At 39.6% G+C, this 21,531-nt stretch overlaps 1 protein-coding gene across 1 annotated transcript in view; it reads right to left on the reverse strand.

Moving 5' to 3' along the window:
* RGS17 (regulator of G protein signaling 17) overlaps window positions 1–21,531 on the reverse strand; it is a 102,515-nt gene that overhangs the window by 25,589 nt on the left and 55,395 nt on the right. Inside the window, exon 2 of the mRNA XM_055536025.1 lies at window positions 5,737–5,880. Within this exon, the coding sequence (XP_055392000.1) occupies window positions 5,737–5,855 (119 nt within the window). The 5' untranslated portion in view covers window positions 5,856–5,880. The remainder of the gene's footprint in view (window positions 1–5,736; window positions 5,881–21,531) is intronic.

Genomic DNA, 21,531 nt, shown 5'->3' on the forward strand with positions numbered 1-21,531 from the left:
GAAATGACTCAACTGGCATGTGTGAGCGGATTTACTTCCAGGGGGATGGTTTCTTTACCATGGAGCAGACATGGATTTTGTTTTTCCTTTCAAAAAATATCCTTTGGCTTTTAAAGCATGCCTTTTAGTATTTCCACTGGCAAAGAGCTAACGTGTGACAGCATCAGAGGATAAAATAGGACATTATTTTTGCACTGTTTTGAATTATACAGGCTGTGGTACTTGTTAAAAATGGAGGGAGGGGTGACCAAAAGTATGCTGATGAAGTGCTTAAGGCTCACTTAGTCAGATCTGCTCCATGGTCTGGAAACCAGTGTGTCAAAAGGGATATAATTTTAACTTGCACAAGGCTATTTAACTCATTCATATCTTGACCAGTTTCTTCTGAGAAGGATGGAGACCATCCAGTGCAGTTGACCAAATACTGTAGGCAGTACCCAGGAGTGCATGGGACTGTGAACTTCATTTGAAAAGTTTTAGGTAATATAGTTCTCGAAGAGTTTACAAAGTAAAAAGCTTTGGAAACGGTTCATATCCAGCCTGTAAATGAAAAGTATGGAAGTGTCATCTTATAGCGGACAAAACAATGGATTGGGATACTAAGAGACTTGCATTTTAGTCCCCCTACTGTCCTTAAGGAGCTTAATAACAGCAGGCAAGTCCTCAGTTGCCTCATCTGTCAAACCAGACATGGAATGTTCCAAATACTAGCTTTTAGCAAGGCCATTTTTCTTTCAAACGAGCTTAATAACAGCAGGCAAGTCCTCAGTTGCCTCATCTGTCAAATCAGACATGGAATGTTCCAAATACTAGCTTTTAGCAAGGCCATTTTTCTTTCAAACAAAATCCTGTATCTTAATCTGATGAGTGAAAAAGCTAAATAGAGAACCATTCCCTTGGATACTGCCAGTGGGGAGCTTGGGGCCGTAGACAGTGACACTCCCCATCCAAACCCCCCAGAATCATCGTCTCACCATCACACAGCAGCAGGAGGAGTCAATGGAACATTCTGGACACATGGTATCTGAAATCTGTGGAGTTCTCATCTTTTATGAGTAAACACAGAAATCAGTGTTGCTTGCTAGGACACCCCCAGGAGTAATGGAGAATTAAAACAGAAGTGGATTAGCACCTAGAGACTTCCTTGAAAAAAAACAAAAACAAAAACAAAACACCAGTCTGGGTTATTTTAGTGTAGCCTCTGAAGTTAGGGGAGAGTTCATGGAACAATTTGGAAATTAGGTTTAAGCTCGCAGTGCATTCTGAAATCTCTCCCTTTCTACCTCCTTTTTGAGGCACCTTGTTAGCACAATGCAACACACTTTCACAGGCGTCTGAATGATCTCAGGGATTCACACTGTGAGTGGTTTCGTAATGAGTCCACATCTTTAAAAGCATTCTTTCTCATAAAGAAAAGGGAAGGGGATTAACTACCTGAAGAGGCAGGTCGCTCTTTTTGAATCCTGATATAAGGGGAAACATTATTGTGACAAATCTGAACCTCTAGACGTGCGGTCTTGACAACACTGTCCTGGTTGGGAACAGCTTGGTCCCCTGTGCAGAAGGGCTTGCACGTCTATAGGCTGTCTGCTTGATGGCCAAGACTCGGACACCCGTGACTTACTGTTGTAACAAAGCTTAAAGGGGCTAAACCCCGTTCTTTTGCTTTCTCTTCTTGAAATGAAGGGCACTGGGGAGAAGAGAGAGATAGATGGATTTGGGAAAGGAACTGAAGTGGTTCTTTGACAAGGACAGAGGACACTGTGAAGAAGTCCTAACTGTTGAGATTTTTGAAGGAAAATATGGGAATATTCAGTAGTTATGTATTTATTCTCTTTATCATTGCCCCAAACAAAACATAGTGGCAATTTATAAGGACAGAAATAAATTTAAGCACAAGAGAGGAGCTGACGATGAAACGTGAAAGAGAAATGCAAATCTGAGGAAAATACTAAGGTGTTTCAAAAAGCTATAACATGGGAGGCTCCAGTGAGGTATTTATGTTTATTACTAGACAGAGAAATTGATTTTCTTGGCACTCTATTTCCTTAAAAGGAGGTAAAATCAGCTACATGACAACTGTTCCTACTTAAGAATGACGGTTACGTCAGACTTTGATTTCTAACTTTTTTGTACCTAAATTACATTTTTTAGTGTTTCTTTTTGTTCTACTCCTTTGACCTAGCCTGGAAAATTTGAAGAACACTTCGTTCTTTTTATTTTCCGTCTCTAATAAGCTTTGACAATTTCTTGCCCTAAACTCAAAGTATAAAAGTTATGATATTTAAAGAATGGATGGGTAAAGGACATCTCCATTTATAAAGAGATAACAGTTCCAATTAGCATCCAACTTAAGTATCATTTTTTTTTTGCTTTTAAATAGTTGCTTACATTAGAAACTACCTGTGTGAGCTCAGTCGCTCAGTCGTAACTGACTCTTTGTGACCCCATGGACTGTAGCCCACCAGGCTCCTCTGTCCGTGGAATATTTTAGGCAAGAGTACTGGAGTGGGCTGGCATTTGCTGTTGGAGTGGGTTGCCATTTCCTACTCCAGGGGATCTTCCTGACATAGAGCATTAACCTGCATCTCTTGCATTGGCAGGTAAATTCTTTACCACTGTGTCACCTGGGAAGCCTCCATACTACCTTGATCTTAGCCAAAAGGCTGAGAAGTGATTACATACTATTTATCAAAAAAAGACTTGTATGCTTATGGATTGTGCATTTTATGACCTAGACTTGGGTATCCATGACTCACTGATAGCAAATACAGTTCTTGACAATAATGCTCTCGTCTAAAACTAATACAACGCTCATCCAAGGCACCATTTGTTTAGGGTCCAAATAGCAGGTTGGCCAAAAGATCACTCCAGTTATCTGTAAAAACCCAAAATAACTTTTTGGCCAACCCAATACTTGTCACCCTAGAGGTGTGGAGAGTTATTGCAGCTTCCAAAAGCTCATTTGTTCTCCATCCACTGCGTTCTGAGACAATCTGATGCTCACAAGCTCTCATTGACTATTGTGCTTAATGTGCACCTGAAGAATCAATAAAAGCAAGTCTTGCTAAATATCTGAAGGACAGATAAAGGCAAACTGCACGAAACATCTGTTTGACAACAAAGATTACACAACAAAACTTCAGTGTTTGGTATTTTAATCCTGAAGCAATTCAGAAATGAGTTCCTGCAGGCAAATACACTCATATCCTAATTACTGGAACATGGCATAGAGCAAGTGAGAAATAGAAGTCTAATTCTTAACAGGATGTAACAAAATATTTGCAATGTTTTATACAGACTTTAAAGTAAAACAGTCTTCCTTTCCAAAATAATTTTTTTTATTATATCCACAAGCTGACATTTAAAAAAAAATATGCATTATTTGAAGCTGCTACTGCTAAGTCGCTTCAGTCGTGTCCGACTCTGTGTGACCCCATAGACGGCAGCCCACCAGGCTCCCCCGTCCCTGGGATTCTCAAGGCAAGAACACTGGAGTGGGTTTCCATTTCCTTCTCCATATTTGAAGCCAGGTCTTCTTTAAAGAGTTTTTATTTTTCCCATGTGAAATGTTCCATAGCCCAGTAACCAACTCTTATTAAATGCACACTATGGGTCAGGCACTGTTCTCAGCTAGTATGTGTTTTATCTCATTGAATGTTTAAAACGACCTTATTACATAGGGCTTCTTATCACTGTCATCTGATAGATGAGAAATCTGAAGACACTGAGCAACTTGTTGAAGGTCAAACAGACAGTGACAGATGAAGAGTTTGAACTCAGGCAGTCTGACTTGATGCTTTTGAACTGTGGTGCTGAAGAAGACTCTTGAGAGTCCCTTGGACAGCAAAAAGGTCAAACTAGTCAATCCTAAAGGAAATCAATCTTGAATATTCATTGGAAGGACTGATGCTGAAGCAGAAGCTCTAATACTTAGGTCACCTGATACAATGAGCTGACTCATTGGAAAAGACCCTGATGATGGGGAAGATTGAGAGAAGGAGGAGAAGGGGACAATAGAGGATGAGATGGTTGGATGGCATCACCGATTCAATGGACATGAATTTGAGCACACTAGGAGACAGTGAAGGACAGGGAAGTCTGGCGTGCTGCAGTCCATGGGGTCACAAAGAGTTGGACATGACTGAGCGACTGAACAACAACAAGCCTGACTTCAGAACCACCATATAAAGTTGTTCCCCTATAATTCATGGATTAAGGCCAGAGCTAGATGATCTCCTGAAGAATGAGACAGAAAAAAAATTTACACAATTGCACTGAAATACTTCCCTCTTCTAGAACTCTCTTTCTTCCATCTGAAATACTTAATTTATGGCTTACAGTTGAAAGAAAAAGGAATTGTAGCATGACTTTTCCCAACAAGGAACCATCATCTGGGAAGCAATTTTGATCTTTATAAAAACTATTTTAAACCTTCTAGATTGCTGCAGTATTGGATAGTTTTCTGGAAATGAAGTCTCCTAGAGAGTTGAGAGTGTGTTCAACACCAAGGCTGCCACTGGAGCATCACATTTCATCTTCTGTTTTGGCCACTGTGATAATGCCACTAGATCACAGGACCAACCTCCAAGGATGTTGGGAAACTGTAGCGGTCATGCACAGGAAGATGACTCCAGCAGCTGGCATTGCTTTATGTTTTTTAAAAAAATTTATTTATTTTAATTGGAGGCTAATTAATTTACAATATTGTAGTGGGTTTTGCCATACATTGACATGAATCAGCCATGGGTGTACATGGGGACACATGTGCTTTATGGTTTTGAAACAGGTTGGGGACATCCAATGGACCACTGCTAACCCAGAAGATCCACCTATGAATTGGATCTTACAGGACCCTGAAACGTGCAGTTCTACGGAAATTTCATTAAGTTTAGTTTGGCCCCTCTAACTTCCCAAGGGATCTCATCTTTGTAAATCTCAGAATTCTGGGTCCCACTGATTTTCTTATTTGAAGGCACTTTGTGGATTTGGAATGGAAACAGGTTTTCTGAAGTGCCCGAATCATGGACATTTAGCACTAGCCAGTGTCTTGAGAATCAACTTTAACTCTTCATCACTTTTCTAGTGAGGAAACCACAAACCGGAGATTACAACTTTAATGTCAAAGAAGCTGTCAGTGAAAACACTGCATCGGTAGCAGGTTCTCTGGCTCTAAGTTCAGAGTTTTTAACAAACTGGCTTGACCTTCATACCCATCATAACCCCTGGCCTTTTAGATTTGTGGGCGTGAGTCTGTGGCACTTCTTTATCCTTTTTAGGAGTCTGTGCCTGAGGCTGCCACTCAAATCTGCAACAGAACAGTCAATCTCTCATGAAAGAACATAGAACTAAAACACTACATGGAATTCAATACTGCTAGAGATTACTTTAGTGTTCTTGCACCTTCTATTATGGGAGAATGCTGTTTACTGTTCAACAAATACATAGCCGCAAATCTTATTTTTACTCATACCTTTAAGAAGCATGGGTGGAAAAAGTCATGATACAAAACAATTTTTCATTCTTTACTACCAATTTCAGTGTAGATTCTGAGGAACTATTATATTTTGCTTAGGGAAAGGTGTGCATTAAACCAATGAACACCTCCAATAACTGCTGCTTGTAAAGGGAATAAAAAGACAGATTGAGAAGTTTCTATGGTTCCAAGAGCTGACACGCACGTTCACGCCAGTTATGACGCAGCTCAGGTGTAGCATCACAGATAAGAGGACGTACCAGGAGCAGCTGCAGCAGCAGCACCAACAAAAGCAACACGTGTTGTTGGGCCTCTGGTTTCCAGGTGCCTGAGACACAGCAGGTGTTTCTTCATTCTGTGACTGCTGCCTTTTTCGCATTTCAGCTACTGCAGTGCCCAGTTGGCTGAAAGAAGAGAGAAAACATGAGATTGGAAAAAATTACGAGGGTCAATTGCCTCTGCGGAAGGAAGCATACTTTAGTTAAGGGGTTGGGGAGAAGACAACTTGAGAAAAGGTAAACACGAATAAGCTTTAGCAGTCAAGTTGCCAATTCTCCAGAAGTTTTTTTAGGCAAAATTCTCAAAACTTTGGGGACAGACTACCACCACTATCGGCTGCATACAATCACAGTAAGTGTTGCCACGTAATCAGAATCAGTTGGGAAGGTAAATATGATAAGGTTTGAAAATGTATTTTCACTTCCTTCTTTACTCAAGGATGACTACACCTGCTTTCCTTTATGGACACCTTTACATGGTTATAGTGGGTGTGAGTAACTGTTTTCTCCACTGACGTTTACAGTAAGGTTATAGAAGTTTACGAATCATTGCTGTACGGTTTCTAACTCTATAACATAGTGAAGAAGAACAGTTTGATTTTGGCCCTCTCTGACCTTTTATTTTTTTCTCATCTCTTTTTAAAACATACAAACTCCTTTGTGGCACTTCTGGCTTACAGTCCCAGGACTTGATAACATTGGCAAAATTCCTTACTCTGGTAGGTGTCCCTGTTGCAAATGCATCAGCTCCCTTTCCTCCAGCACTCAAAATTTATTTTCATTTAGTAGATACTTGTGGAAAAATAAAAAGTTATCAAACCCACAAGAATCATTTTAGTGGAATTTATATATCATGGCAGATAAGAAAAATGCTGGGGTACAGACTGTCCTACCAGTGACCTTACTGGTAGAGTGAGTGGCCACATATTTATAAGCCAAGTGAGTTGCCACATATTTATAAGACCAACTGTAATCCAAAAGTTATTTATGATAAAAAATAAAGTTTTATTTTATTAGACTAAAATAAAAGATAGCATAAACTTCTAGAAAAGGGAATGATTCTACTGAAAAATACTTTCACAAATATGTAATGTATGTAAACCACACATATGTATGACTGTAAGCAATATTTGTTAATAACATAAAGTACTTTGCAATTTTCAGCATTGTGATCTCATGCTTTAAAAAATATTTTCAGCTCTGAATACAATGATACTTAAAAAAATACCATATTCTTTTTTTATTTTATTATGTTTTACTGGAGGATAATTGTTTTGCAATGTTCTGATAGTCTTTGTCATACATCAATATGAATAAGTTATATCGATATATAGATACAGATATCCCTTCCCTCTGGAGTCTCCCCCTCCCCACCCCACCCCCTCTAGGTTATCTCAGAGCACCAGGCTGGGCTCCCTGTATTACAGTAGCTTCCTGCTAGTTATCTATTTTAAACATGATAGTGTATATATGCCAGTGCTACTTTCTTAAGAGCAACCCTCTCCTTAGACCAGAAACAGACCAGAAAACCACAGTGGTAGATAAACAGGGGTAAAGTCACAGTAATTCTGTAATTCAACTATGGGAACAGAAAGCAGCAAAGGTTCCATATTCTACTGGGGTAAAAAATGCTCTACTGTGAGTGGTGGAAAACCAGAGTTCAGGTCACCTGAATAAAATCAGGGGGTGGTGGTTCTGTTACTCATAAAAAGATGCTAAAAAAACGATCTGTACTATCAAGGGTAGCTAGTGCCAGGAGTGAGAGGATGCACAGAGAGCCCCCCTGACCTGACCCAGGCCAAGCAGCCCACAGGTTCTGTGATCGGGTTAAGGATATCTCCAAAACTATTCGTGGATGAGAGAAAATCCTGAGATGCCAATGAAAGAGCTACTTTGGAACTGAAGGTCTTGAGGGAGTATAGGAGATAACTGAGAAGCATTATAAAGAGTGAGAGTGAGGAATACACCTCTTAGTGAAAGCAAAAAATCCAATTAACACTAAAACCAGAAAGTCACTCAACAATCATGAGATGACTACACTCCTGATCAAATGCGAATAATAGAATCATCTAAAATTAGTTTAATGAGCATATATTTAACATAAACAATATGACAAAGGAAAAAACTGTTCATGTAAGAGAACAAGAAATTATAAAAACAAATATAGGCAAAAATGAAACAAGAACAGATAAAATAGAAAATGTAGAAACAAACAACATAGCCATTAAAAAGATTCAAATGAAATAATCTCTTCCCATAGAAACCCCCAGAAGAATAAGTATCAAGGACTGGTTCAGAATTCAACAAAGAGAAAAGTTGAAACATATAAAAGGGAATTGAGACAACTATAGCAGTAACACTGAAAGATTCCTGTATGTGTCCAACAAGATTTTTATCATAAGGAAAGAATTAACAGACTGTCAGGGAAGTATTTTCCAGGAAGCTTTATTGGAAGAAAAAACAAAAAACAAAACCAAAAAGACTCATGATGAAAGAGCATACCACATGCTTTAGCAGGATTAATAAAATCCATACATATATGCATTAAAATATAATCACAGAACTCTAAGATAAAGATATCAGCTGAATTACCCACAGAGGAGTAACAAGGACTGACAGAAGAATAGCCACAGCAATCAGACAAGAAAAATAAAAGACCAAAATCGGGGACTGACCTGGTGGTCCAGGGGTTAAGAATTTGCCTGCCAACGCAGGGAACATGGATTTGATCCCTGGTCTGGGAAGATTCCGATGACATGGAGCCCATGGGCTGCAACTACTGAATCTGTGCTCCACAATTATTGAGCCTGTGCTCTCAAGTCTGAGCCACAACTTCTGAGTCCCTGTGCTGCAATTACTGAAGTGTGTCTAGAGCCCGTGCATTGCAACAAAGAGAAGCCCTCACTCACCACAACTGGCGAGACAGCCTGGGCAGCAACGAAGACCCACGGCAACCAAAAAATGAAATCCAAATTGGAAGGGAAGAGGTAAAATTGACTACACATGAAAACTACCAGAACTAATAAGCAAATTCAGCAAGGTAAGAATCTGCCTGGAGTGCGGGAGACCTGGGTTTGATTCCTGGGATGGGAAGATCCCCTGGAGGGCATGGCAGCCCACTCCAGTATTCTTGTATGGAGAATCCCCATGGACAGAGGAGCCTGGCGGACTACAGTCCATAGTGCTGCAAAGAGTCGGACACGACCGCGCAACTAAGCACAACACAGCACACAGCAGGATACAAGGTTAACATGCAGAAATCTATTGCATTTCTTTATGCTAACAATGAAATATCAGAAAAAAAAAAACGCTTAGTTGCATTTGCTTCCTGTGTGCCATGATAAACAGTGATGCTAAAGGTAATTCACTGTGGTTTACCTATAAATAAAGAAAGAAAAATTTGTATGTCTGTTATATTTTTCTTTGAGTTCACCAATCAAGTTTTAAGCAAAATAAGTCTTCTTAATGTTATACAAGTGAAGAAAGAAAAAAAAAAGGTTTTGCAAAATGATCATATCTATGGACTGAAACTGTCAAATACTTTTGAATATGTGGAGGTCAATCCTTCTTCCTTCTCTTCGACCCCATAGGGAGAAAGACTGTCAAGAGATCACTTACTTTCAAAGATAGAGGAGAATGAAATAGGAGAAATTCTCCTTTACAAGAACGCACCTGTGCACCAAACTGGGACTTCAGGCTTTGTGAAATGTGCAGCCCCAGGAGGACGCAGGATCCAGGGGCAGAGCAGGGCTGGGAGCAGGTGTGGTGGCATTTCAGATTGCTCCCCTCACACTGGCCGACTTGAAAACATTTCATTTAGGGCTTTCCTGGTAGCTCAGTGGTAAAGAATCTGCCTGACAATGCAGAAGACATGGGTTTCATCCCTGGTCTGGGACGATAATACATGCAGAGCAACTGAGCCTGTATGCCACAACTACTGCTTGTGCTCTAGAGCCCAGGAGCCACAAATATTCAAGCCCTCGGGCCCTTAAGCTCAGCAGCAAGAGAAGCCACTGCAATGAGAAGCCCGCGTACAACTACAGAGCAGCCCCTGCTCTCTGCAATAAGAGAAAGCCCATGCAGCAACAAAAACCCAGCACGGCCAAAAGTAAATAAACAAATTAAAAAACAGAAATACTTCATTTAGTTCTCACTGAGGTTCTGCAAAGGCTGTTATGGAATAAGATTAATGGCTCCAGCATCTTCATTTCCCCCTCCACGGCTTAGGAAAATTTATTAACAAGGAAAACCCATAAATCTATATTGCGATCAGAGAGGGCTTTCCTTCTGTTGTGAATTAATTGTATCTTCCAAGAAATGAAGAGAAAATTCTGATCTCACTCCAGTTGTATACAATTTTATCCCATGTAGCTCCTTCCATTTTTTCTGGATGAGATGCAACGATCAAAACCATCTTTATGCAAAAAAAGTCAAAATTCAACATGCAGAACTACAGCAAAACAAAAAGCTCTGCACATCAAAATGAAAGTCAATCTACAGAATGAGGGAAGTACTTGGGGACAACAAGTCTGATATGGTCCCCAAATATTTCCCCCATCCTTTAGATTGACTCAGTGATAAAGACCCCACCAGCAAGGCAGGAGTCATAGGAGTTGTGGGTTCGATCCCTGGGTCAAGATCCCTGGAGGAGGAAATGGCAATGCACTCCAGTGTTCTTGCCAGGAAAATCCCATGGGCAGAGGAGCCTGGTGGGCTGGTCCATAGGGTGGCAAAGAGTCAGACATGACTGAGCGACTGAGAACATATGTTTGATAAAAGGTTAATTTGTAAAATAAACAAAGAATTCCTACCATTCAATAACAAAAAGACAAAAAAATATGATTTGAAAATGGGCAGAGGAATTGAACAGACATTTTTCCAAAGGAGGCATACAAATGGCCAAACAGATGGCAAGATGCTCAGCATCACTAATCATCAGGGGAGTGCAAATCTCAGCCATAACGAGATTATCACCAGACACTTGTTAGAAGAGTTATCATCAAAAAGACGAGAGAGAACAAGTATTGTCCAAAAATGTAGAGGGAAGGGAACCCTTGTGCAATATTGGTGGGAATGTAAATTGGTTCAGCCACTAAGGAAAACAGTATGGAGGTTCCTAAAAAAATTAAAAGATAACCATATGATACAGCAATCCCACTTCTGAATATATGTCCAAAGGAAATGAAAACTGGATATCAAAAAGATACTTGCATTCCCATGTTTACTGAAGCATTATTCACAAAAGCCAGGATATGGAGACAACCTAAGTGTCCATCGATGGATGAATGAATAAAGATGTGATATACATATACACATACAAACAATGGAATATTATTCATGGATAGTTCTTGAGGGCATTATGTTAACAGTGATAAAGCAGACAGAGAACAAATATTGTATGGCATCACTTATACGTAGGCTTCCCAGGTGGTTCAGTGGTAACAGAATCTGTCTGCCAGTGCAGGAGAGGCAGGAGACACGAGTTCGATCCCCAGGTCGGGAAGATACCCTGGAGGAGGAAACGGCAACCCACTCCAGTACTCTTGTTGGAAACTTTTATGGACGGAGGAGCCTGGTGGGGTACAGTCCATGGGGTCACAAAGAGTTGGACAGGGCTGAGCAACTGAGCAGGCATGCATTACTTATATGTAGAATTAAAAAAAGTTGAATTCATAAAAACCGAGAATAAAATCATAAGTACCAGAAACTAGGGTGTGGGGGAACTGGGAAGATGTGGATCACAGGGTACAAACTTGAAGTTAGAAGATGAATCAGTTCTTCTTCTTATTCATAGAAGATGAAGAGCTAATGCATGGCACTGTGATTATAGTTAACACTACTATATTGCCTATTTTGAAGTTGTTAAGAGACCTGAGGATGAGATGTTTGGATGGCGTCACTGACTCACTGGACATGAGGTTTGATCAAACTGCAGGAGATGGTGAAGGACAGGAAACCCGGTGTGCTGCAGTCCATGGGGTCACAAAGAGTCAGACACCACTGAGCGACTGACGATGACGAAGAGACTTGATCTTAAATATTCTCACCATAAAAAAAATGACAATTATGTGAAGGTGTCAGCTAATACTACTGAGGTAGTCATATTGCAATATATAAATGGATCTGATCAACACATTTTACACCTTAAATTAACATTGTTATATGTCAATTATATCTCAGTTTAAAGAACATCTTTACAGTTTGAATAAGGAGTCAAATAAAACAACATAAAATTTAAAAGGATAAATACAAGCATCTAAAAAGCTGCATATGACAAGGATGGGAGAAACATGGCTTAATAGGACCATAACAAGGTAATTTATTGGACAATAAATTCATTATTAATCAACAGTATGATATAAACAAAATCATTTAGAATGCATTAATAAGAATATGGTTTGTAATACAAACTGGTGATAGGTCTTCTCTGGGCTAGTTAAATGATTATGTTCAATTTTGGCCCCCACAACTTAAGGAAAGTGGAATTTGCTCAGAAAATCAGGAAAGTTAAAAAAAAAAACTTAAAAAAAATCTCATGAGAATATTACACTTAGAACATAAGTGTTTAAAGAAGATTCAGATAATCAGAATCAAAATTACCTAGTATTTAAAGTAACATCCAGTAGAAGAAAATGTCCATCTGCTTGTAAGATCCCTAATGTTAGAAGATGGATTGATAAATAGAAGCAACCGAAAGAGACTTGCTTTCATAAATAGAAAGTCTGTCTGATATTCAGGTAAGACCTTAATTTACCTGTGAGGTTAGTATCAAGTCAAGCTTTCTTGAACTTATTCAAACTAAGGCTGGACATTCTGAAAGAGGTTGATGTACAGGGGCCTTAAGTTTACATGGATGGTTAGACTGAGAAAAATGTTCTTAGTTCTAAAGTTGTTATTCTTAAAATGGGCTGCCCAAGCTGAGAACTGTCTTTGAAAATACAGTTGGGAGGGAGAAGAAGAACTGTTTTTTTTTAAAATTTGTTCTCTTGTAGATAGCAATGTCAATTCTTGAGTACGTCCTGATATTATTCTTTATCATTTTTGCTTATATATTGTTTCCCAATTGAATTATAAAACTCTTATGGGGAAGGAGAGAAAAATATATTTAATATATATTGGTTTTCCCGGAATTTAGCAGTGTTTTCTGTCAACAGCAGATGCTCATGATACTGTATCAGCTATATCTCAATAAAAAACAGTGGATTTTTTACAATAAAAATACAACACAATAAAGTAAAATAAAATAAAAATGTGTATTTTATCCTCTTAGAAACATTCATATCTTATCTTAGGAACACGACTCAGGAATTGAAGCTGGGTCTCCTGCCTTGCAGGTGGGTTTACTGTCTGACCCACCAGGGAAGCCCATATAAAACTTCAGTTCAGTTCAGTTCAGTTGCTCAGTCGTGTCCAACTCTTTGTGACCCCATGAACCGCAGCATGCCAGGCCTCCCTGTCCATCACCAACTCCCGTCCACCCAAACTTAGAAATATACAAATGACAATATCCTCTATCCCTCCTGCTAAGTTGCAGTACAATATGGTGATTAAACCATCTTTGGATTTGGCCTGTGTCCAGATCTTCCCTCTTGTCATCAACTGTATGCCCTTTGGATAGTTATTTAATCTCCTTGTGTCCAATGTCCATATCTGAAGATATTTATTGATAATTACAGAACATATCAGTATATCATTACTACTATAAGGGTTAAGTGGATTGAAAATTTAAAATACTTGGAAAAAAATCATCATACATACAGTAAGTACTTAAGTCCTTACTTAAGTATGTTGTACTCAAGTACAATGCTTGAGAGCATTGTACATAATGTCACCAACAAGCTGGTGTGGTAAATATTTTCAGGCTACAGATGCTTAAGATTTCTATCACTTCCTTCCTACTGACAGATCACTCCACTTGATACAGGGCGGATTGTACTGTTCTTGTGTCCACTGGTTAGACTCTTCCTAGATCAGAGATCTACACAAAGGCTTACTCAGTGAAGAAAGAAAAATAATGGTTTGAATTTTCACTTCACCACGAACACTGTAATTTTTATCACATGTAAATGAACTAAGTCTGAAGTGACTCATAGTATCCACAATCAACTCCTTACCCCTCAATCACACTTCATTATAATTGAAGCCGTCTTGTCATGTTTAGTGAAAGCATTCTGTTTTGTCATATAGTTGTTGATTCAGTGTTGAGCCCCAAAAAGGTATTTGCTAAATAAGCCAAATTTGTGAGGCCCTTTTTAGCATGAGGGCGGACAAGGAAGCAATTCACCATATTTATTCCTAGCCGTGATGTATTTTCCCTGTGAAGGAAAACAACCCACTCCTCAGTTTAAAACTTCTGATAACTACCCTGCTTCAGCTAAGCCGGCATATATTTATGTAATGGAGCAAGCTTTCAGTGACACCTCCTGTTTCACGACTTATTCTTCTAAAAAGGGTGGTATCTAGAACAGCTTTTCCCCCTTTTTTGAGGAGGGGAGTGTTTTGGGTATGCTTTTTTCAAAACTCACCATTTGGAAAAATCACCATTTTATGATTACATTAAATGAAACATTCAAGAGGTAAACTCTTCGTGCATTCAGAGCGAATAATCACTAGGAACAGGATTCAGTCCACTCTTGGCAGTTAGAATCTGGTTCCATCAGTGAATCCATCCATTCAATTCCTTTTCCTTAGTGATACATGAAGCTTGCTAAATGCCACATTATGTTGAATCAGCAATTCTCTCGTGTTCATATTTTCATACATATTTATAAATACATAAATATGTATCATAACACATAAATCTATAAAAAGACTAGAAAATTTTTCCTCCTGGGCTTTCCTCTACCGTTAAAGTAGAGACCCAGAACCTTGTTAGTCCTCTTCCTCTTTCGGCTCATGAGCATTTTTCAAACACATTGAAACGCATTAATTGATGGAGCTATCCAAAACAGTACCTTGTGCAGCTCAGCTGCTCATTTTTGTCCCCCAGAAGATTCAGTCATTTCCATCTGACAGAACATCACAATTTCTACTCGTGTGATTCTGCACTTCTATCAACTTTCTATTTTCTTCTTTTGACTATGATTTTTGGAGTATAGTGTCTTTGGAGTAAAAGAGATCTGGACTGGAATCACAAAGAGCTGCCTGTGCTGGCTACATGGCATTAAGGTACTTAATCTCTGCCTCTGTTTGTGAAATGGAGCATACCTGCTTCACAGGTGCTGCAGTGCCAAAAAATCTGCCTGCAACCCAGGAGATGCAGATTCAGTCCCTAGGTGGGCACGACCCCCTGGAGGAGGAAATGAGAACTCATTCTAGTACTCTTGCCTGGAAAATTCCATGGACAGAGGAGCCTAGTGGGCTACAGTCCATGGGGTCGCAAAGAGTCAGACATGACTGAGCACCCACAGAGACACACACACATATCTGTAATTACAATAATAATAATTGCTCCTACTTTTATTACCTTTAGACAAATTACTGTCTTCATATTTGTTTACAAACATACTCCTGATGATTTCCTTCAAAATTGTATGATGGGTTTTTAAAATATAACTGCAAGGATGACAGATTTACTTAGCAGTTGCCAAGGTTTTCATGCAAAGAGTTAAAACTTGGGTGCTTGCCATTCGAAGTGTAGTCTATGGACCAGAAGCATCACATCCCCTGGGAGGTTTTTAGGAAAGAGGATTTCAAGTCCCACAGCAGATGGGCTGGATCTGATTTTGCATTTTAACAATACAAAACAATATGGAGATACAAATGATGGGTGTACTTAGAGCCTGGGAAACACTGGTTCAGGCCACACTAAGCTGTGAACTTGAAGCATCGTGGTTGTCGTGTAGAGGAAGTGTATTCACAAGAGTCGGGAAGACATCATGCGTTTGAGTGAAGCACCAACTGGAAGGAAGGATCACCAAAGACTCGTTCAACTGCTCCCTGTCAGGCTCATTCACATGTTTTCCTCTCTCTAGGGCTTTCTTCCCAAAAGACCCTGATGCTGGCAAAGACTGAAGGCAGGAGGAGAAGGGGAAGCCAGAGGATGAGATGGCTGGACGGTATCACTGACTCAACGGACATGAGTTTGAGCAAGCTCTGGGAGATAGTGAAGGACAGAGAAGCATGGTGTGCTGCAGTCCATGGGGTCACAGAGAGTCAGACGTGACTGAGCGACTGAACAACAGGTACTTTCTGCTCAGTGTCACAAAGAACTGTGTGCCTTCCTCTTTGAGCTATGACTTGTCTACAAGCCTGTTTATATGAGAACCGGACTCTGACACCCTAAAGGGTCTCACTTCTTTTGGTATCTCCAGCACCTGGTGGAGCTACTTCCTCCAGGAACCTCTGCAGAACTTCCCAGCCTGTGGGAAGGTGTTGGGCACTGCTACACTTCTCTGACCTGTAATTCCATATTGTTTTAGAGCTTTGCCATTTGAGAGCTTTTCTTACAAGACTGTGAGTTCTTTTAGGGCACAGTCTAGACCATTCACCTTGGTACTTTTGATACACATGAAATAACACTCATGTGCCTTAAGCTTCCACTAAGGACTGGTATTCTGCGAGCTGATGGAGGTCATAGAACTAACACTCTGTTTTACTCTCAGCGAAAGAGTTAACTTCATGGGGAAAAATTTCTCTCATAAACTTTATCCCTTTTTTTCCTTCTTCACATGTTGATACCTGCTCATGTTTGTGTATTTTGGAATCTAATCTAAGTGAAAGTCACTCAGTTGTGTCTGACTCTTTGGGACTCTGTAGACTGTAGCCCACCAGGCTCCTCTGTCCATGGGATTCTCCAGGGAAGAATACTGGAGTGGGTTGCCATTTCCTTCTCCAGGGGATCCTCCTGAACCCAGGGATAGAACCCTGTTCTCCTGCATTGCAAGTAGGTTCTTTACTGTCTGAGCCACCAGGGAAGCCCATGCAAAAGTTAGTTATTTGGATGCTAATATCATCAAAATGATATGTGGTAAAAGCACCATGTTTTCCAGGAATTTCACCACACACAAAAGCTTGAGAACCAGTGAGGTCGTCAGTGTTTGTTAAATGAGTGAAACAGAGAAAAAAAAGGCTCTTCTAGTGCAAGTGAGTAGGCAGATGCTCTAACAGAGGCCAGAGTTGCAGAGTCAAAATGAATGGAAAGGTTATTCAATTACTGGGTAATTTCAGAAAGTCTAGAAGACCAATACAGACAAAGCAGCACTTTTAAAGGCCCAATTTTTACCTGACTCATTCAGGCTTTGCTTTAGTTTAAAACAGCAGCATTAGCTTAGGGTGAATGTTTTCGAAATGGGACCAAAACTACATTACAGTAAGAGCAATCCTGTCATAAACACTGCCTGGTGACGATGAGACTCCTTAGCACAGCCTGTTACTGTCATTGTGCCATTCGAGAAAATACCAGTGATTAATATGGAGTTGTAATGTGTTTACTTAGGAAAGAACTGATAGCACTTTCATCTTTGTGACATATTCATTTTGAGATTCATCAAACTGCTTTTCAAAGAGCAGACATGCTCATTATTTCAATCCACATAAAGAAGATAAGCAAGTTAACATGAGGAAAGGGAAAGAAGACTGAAAATGTGAAAAGGAAAAAGAACGCAGTAGAGAAAACAAAATCACAACATTTGGGAAAAGGGTGTGCCAGAGACAGTGTCTCCGAGCAGAAATTATTCATATAATTATTTAAGATGCTTACACAAGCAGGGATAATTACTATGGAAATTCAACATAGGGCACTGTTTATATAAACACGTTAAATGAGAATAGAGATTAATACCGTGTGGAAGCATTCCCAAAAGGATCTAAAACATACAGAATATATCCCACTTATGTTTGTGTTTCATGTCATATCTCTGCATGATATTCAAGTTCTTTTCCACAACTAAGCCGACAGAGGTTCCCTCTGATTCTCTCTTGCATTTCATAACACACCCATATGGAACAATAGTCAACTCACACATACTCAGCATATGAGGTAGTATACTATCTGTTCTTCCAGAAGCTACATTCTGTATATTTTGCTTTATACTCATAAACACCTAAAAAAGAACTTTAAAATATATAATCAGGTAACCAGTAAACTTGCTCAAAAGTCTGTGTTCTACTCAAGGTGAAAATTTGTCAAAGAGAATGATTTGTGGTCATCATTCCCTTCAGTACATTTGCTCAGTCGCTAAATCGTGTCTGACTCTTTGTGATCCCACAGGCTACAGCATTCCAGGCTTTCCTGTCCTTCACTATCTCCCAGAGTTTGTTCAAACCCATGTCCATTGAGTTGGTGATGCCATTCAACCATCTCATCCTCTGTCGCTCCCTTCTCCTCCCGCCCTCAATCTTTCTGAGCATCCGGGAATCTTCCAGTGAGTCAGCTCTTTGCATCAGGTGGCCAAAGGAATGGAGCTTCAGCATCAATCCTTTCAATGAATATTCAGGGTTGATTTTCCTTTAGGATTGACTGGTTTGATCTCCTTGCTGTCCAAGGGACTCTCAGCACATTGCATCTATTTAATCAAAATAATGACTTCCCTTTACTGTCTTTAATATAAGTAATTTCAGCAAACGGATGCCTATTATAAAGTTCATTTCAGTTCAGTCTTTCTTTTTTTCAATAAGAACGCTGACCTCCAGGAAGTACACAAGTGATGGAATCAATTCAATCAGCTCTCTTCAGTTACACAGCAAAACATTTTTACTCATTGCAGGAAGAGTGGGCAGCTGCTATTAGAAAGGCTGAGTACAAGGATGACGCTCTACTCAGGAGCCCCTGACTTGGCTACTCCCAGTCACCCACCAAGGACCCTCTGAGATACAGAAAAGAGACAGGAAATAACAGGTTTTATTTTGGCAGGGGGTGGGGAGGTGAGGAACCATAATTATTCTTCACCCTCATATATCCATGGAAGAGCACTGGTAATGAGAGAAACTGTTAATTTAATTTTTAACAAAGACTAAATCTGGGGCAAAAAGTGAACACTGGCAGTAATATCCAGAACAAATCAGAGTCAGATCTAAATGGATATTGACTAATGATAAATGATAGATGATATTGATAAATGATATTTGATAAATGATATTGACGTCAAAGTTCTAGGGTTATTATAAAGATATTTAATATTCTCTATACACAGATATATACATAGATGTATATATACATAGATGGCATATATATACATATGTATATAATATGTATTTTAATATGTACATCAAGATATATATGCATATAAGTATATAACATTGGTTGTTCAGTCACTAAGTCATGTCTGATTCTTTGCAACACCCATGGACTACAGCATGCCATGTTTCCTTCACTATCTCCCCAAGTTTGCTCAAACTCATGTCCATTGAGTCAGTGATACCATCCAATCATCTCATCCTCTGTTGCCCACTTCTCCTCCTGCCCTCAATATTTCCCAGTATCAGGGTCTTTTCCATGAGTCGGCTCTTCACATCAGACGGCCAAAGTATTGGAGCTTCAGCTTCAGCATCAGTCCTTCCAGTGAATATTCAGGGTTGATTTCCTGTAGGATTGACTGGTTTGATCTCCTTGCAGTCCAAGGGACTCTCAAGAGTCTTCTCCAGCACCACAATTTGAAAGCCTCAATTCTTAGGCACTCAGTCTTCTTTATGGTCCAACTCTCATATCTGTACATGACTACTGAAAAAACCATAGCTTTTACTACATGGATCTTTGTCAGCAAAGTGATATCTTTGCTTCTTAATATGCTCTCTATGTTTGTCATAGCTTTTCTTCATGTATACTCACACACACACACACACACACACACACACATATACAGAGAGAATCAAAGGAGAAACATAGATACAGTAGTAAGCAGTCAATTATCATCAGCTAGTTACGCTGACATCATAATTACCACTTCATTGGTGACACTTTCCCAGCTTGCTAATCCTCTGGTTTAGAAGAGGGACTCTCGGGACTTCCCTGGTGGTCCAGTGGTAAAGAATCTGCCTTGCAATGCAGGGGACATGGGTTCCATCCTGGTTGGGGAACTGTGATCCCACACGCGGTGGAGCAACTAAGCCTGCATACCACAACTAAGACCTGACGTAATCAAAGAAAAATATATTAAAAAAAAAAGAAAAAGAGTGACTCTTACATTGTTGAAGGTAAAAAACCAGGGTGTTTTTTGTTGTTGTCATTTTGTTACTCTGTTTTTAAATTTTCAAATCAGTCTTATAGCAATATTTTCATCAAATAAAATAAAAAATAAATAATAAAATGAAAAAAAATGTACAAGCCCCAATTAGTCTTTGCTATTAGATTTGTGTATGTGTTAGTTTCTCAGTCGTGTCTGACTCTTTGTGACCCCTATGGACTGTAGCCCACCAAGCTCCTCTGTCCTTGGGATTTTTCAGGCAAGAATACTGGGGTGGGTTGCCATTTCCTTCTCCAGGGGATCTTCCCAACCCAGGGATTGAACCTGGGTTTTGTGCTTTGCAGGCAGATTCTTTACCATCTGAGCCACCAGGGAAGCCCTACTATTAGATTTAATAGATATAAACTCACTCTGTTAAATTGCTGTAAACATTTCTAAATGCTTCCTTTCCATTCCATTAGTTACTTTGTTGGGAACCAATAAGAAATGTTTTGCAAATTAGCACATGGATCGCATGTGGCCACACACTGGGTAGCAAAGTTCTAACACTTGCTGTCTGGACCAAATGTCAAAACTAGCTTTGTTGCAGGAAGATATTGGGCAAATGATGGCTATCGTCCGGCAAGGGTTGCTGTGTTGGTTCATGTGTGTCCTGTGTACTGACTGACTGATGAGAAAATGTACTGAAGTAGTTCACGTATCTTCGCTAAGGATGATACCCAGATCTTGCTGGGAAAGACTGAGGGCAGGAGGAGAAGTGGGTGACAGAGGATGAGATGGTTGGATTGCATCACCAACTCAATGGACAGGAGTTTGAGCAAACTCTGGGAGATGGTGAAAGACAGGGAAGCCTGGCCTGCTGCAGACCATGGGGTTGCTAAGAGTCGGGCACGACTTAGTGAATGAACAATACAACAAGGTAAGATAGAAGTGAAACTCGGATAAACCTTAAGAGGTATGTTAGAATTCAGATGTATTTTGTGATAAGTGTATTAATGTAAGTGTTTCATGTCATTCTTGAGATATACAAAGAAGGAATTTTTTTTCAGGATTTAGAACATTTTTGAGGAGGAAATGAACTCTGCTATTTTCAAGAAAAGAGCTGCCTCTATGTATAAGGTAAATTGACACAATTTTTTATATTTCCAAAACTGATAGTGTTTTCTGTATAACTGTTACTGTGTAACAGTTTACTCCTGTCTGTTCAATGACACACAGCTAGTACAGCCAAAAGTCAGCAGAGTTATGCTGCTTGCAAGTCAGCATTTCTGAGTTTTAACACACAGACCAAATTAATTCAACATGAGTGGCATTTCTACTAATAATACATCCCTTTCATTGTGTTTGGCTCTGTGCCCTTTTTTTCAACTAGTCACATAAAATGTGTTAAAAACACTATTCACTTTCAACAGCTTCTGCACAACAAAACTCCCTGTTAAAGCAGAATGGATGTCAGAAATACTTGAAGCTCTCTAGTAACCATATTGAATCGACTGTGGAGTAGAATGAAAAAAAAAAAAGTCTCCTTAGTTCTGTAACTGGGAGGAAAAAGGCTGCCTTCCTGGTTGCCAGGTATATAGATGTTATAAACAGGATGTACTTTATTAGAAACTTCTCCTGTGGCTTAGTTAATTGGATGTTGTGATCAATCTTT

This window comes from Bubalus kerabau, chromosome 9, assembly GCF_029407905.1.
Source record: "Bubalus kerabau isolate K-KA32 ecotype Philippines breed swamp buffalo chromosome 9, PCC_UOA_SB_1v2, whole genome shotgun sequence".
NCBI lineage: Eukaryota > Metazoa > Chordata > Mammalia > Artiodactyla > Bovidae > Bubalus > Bubalus kerabau.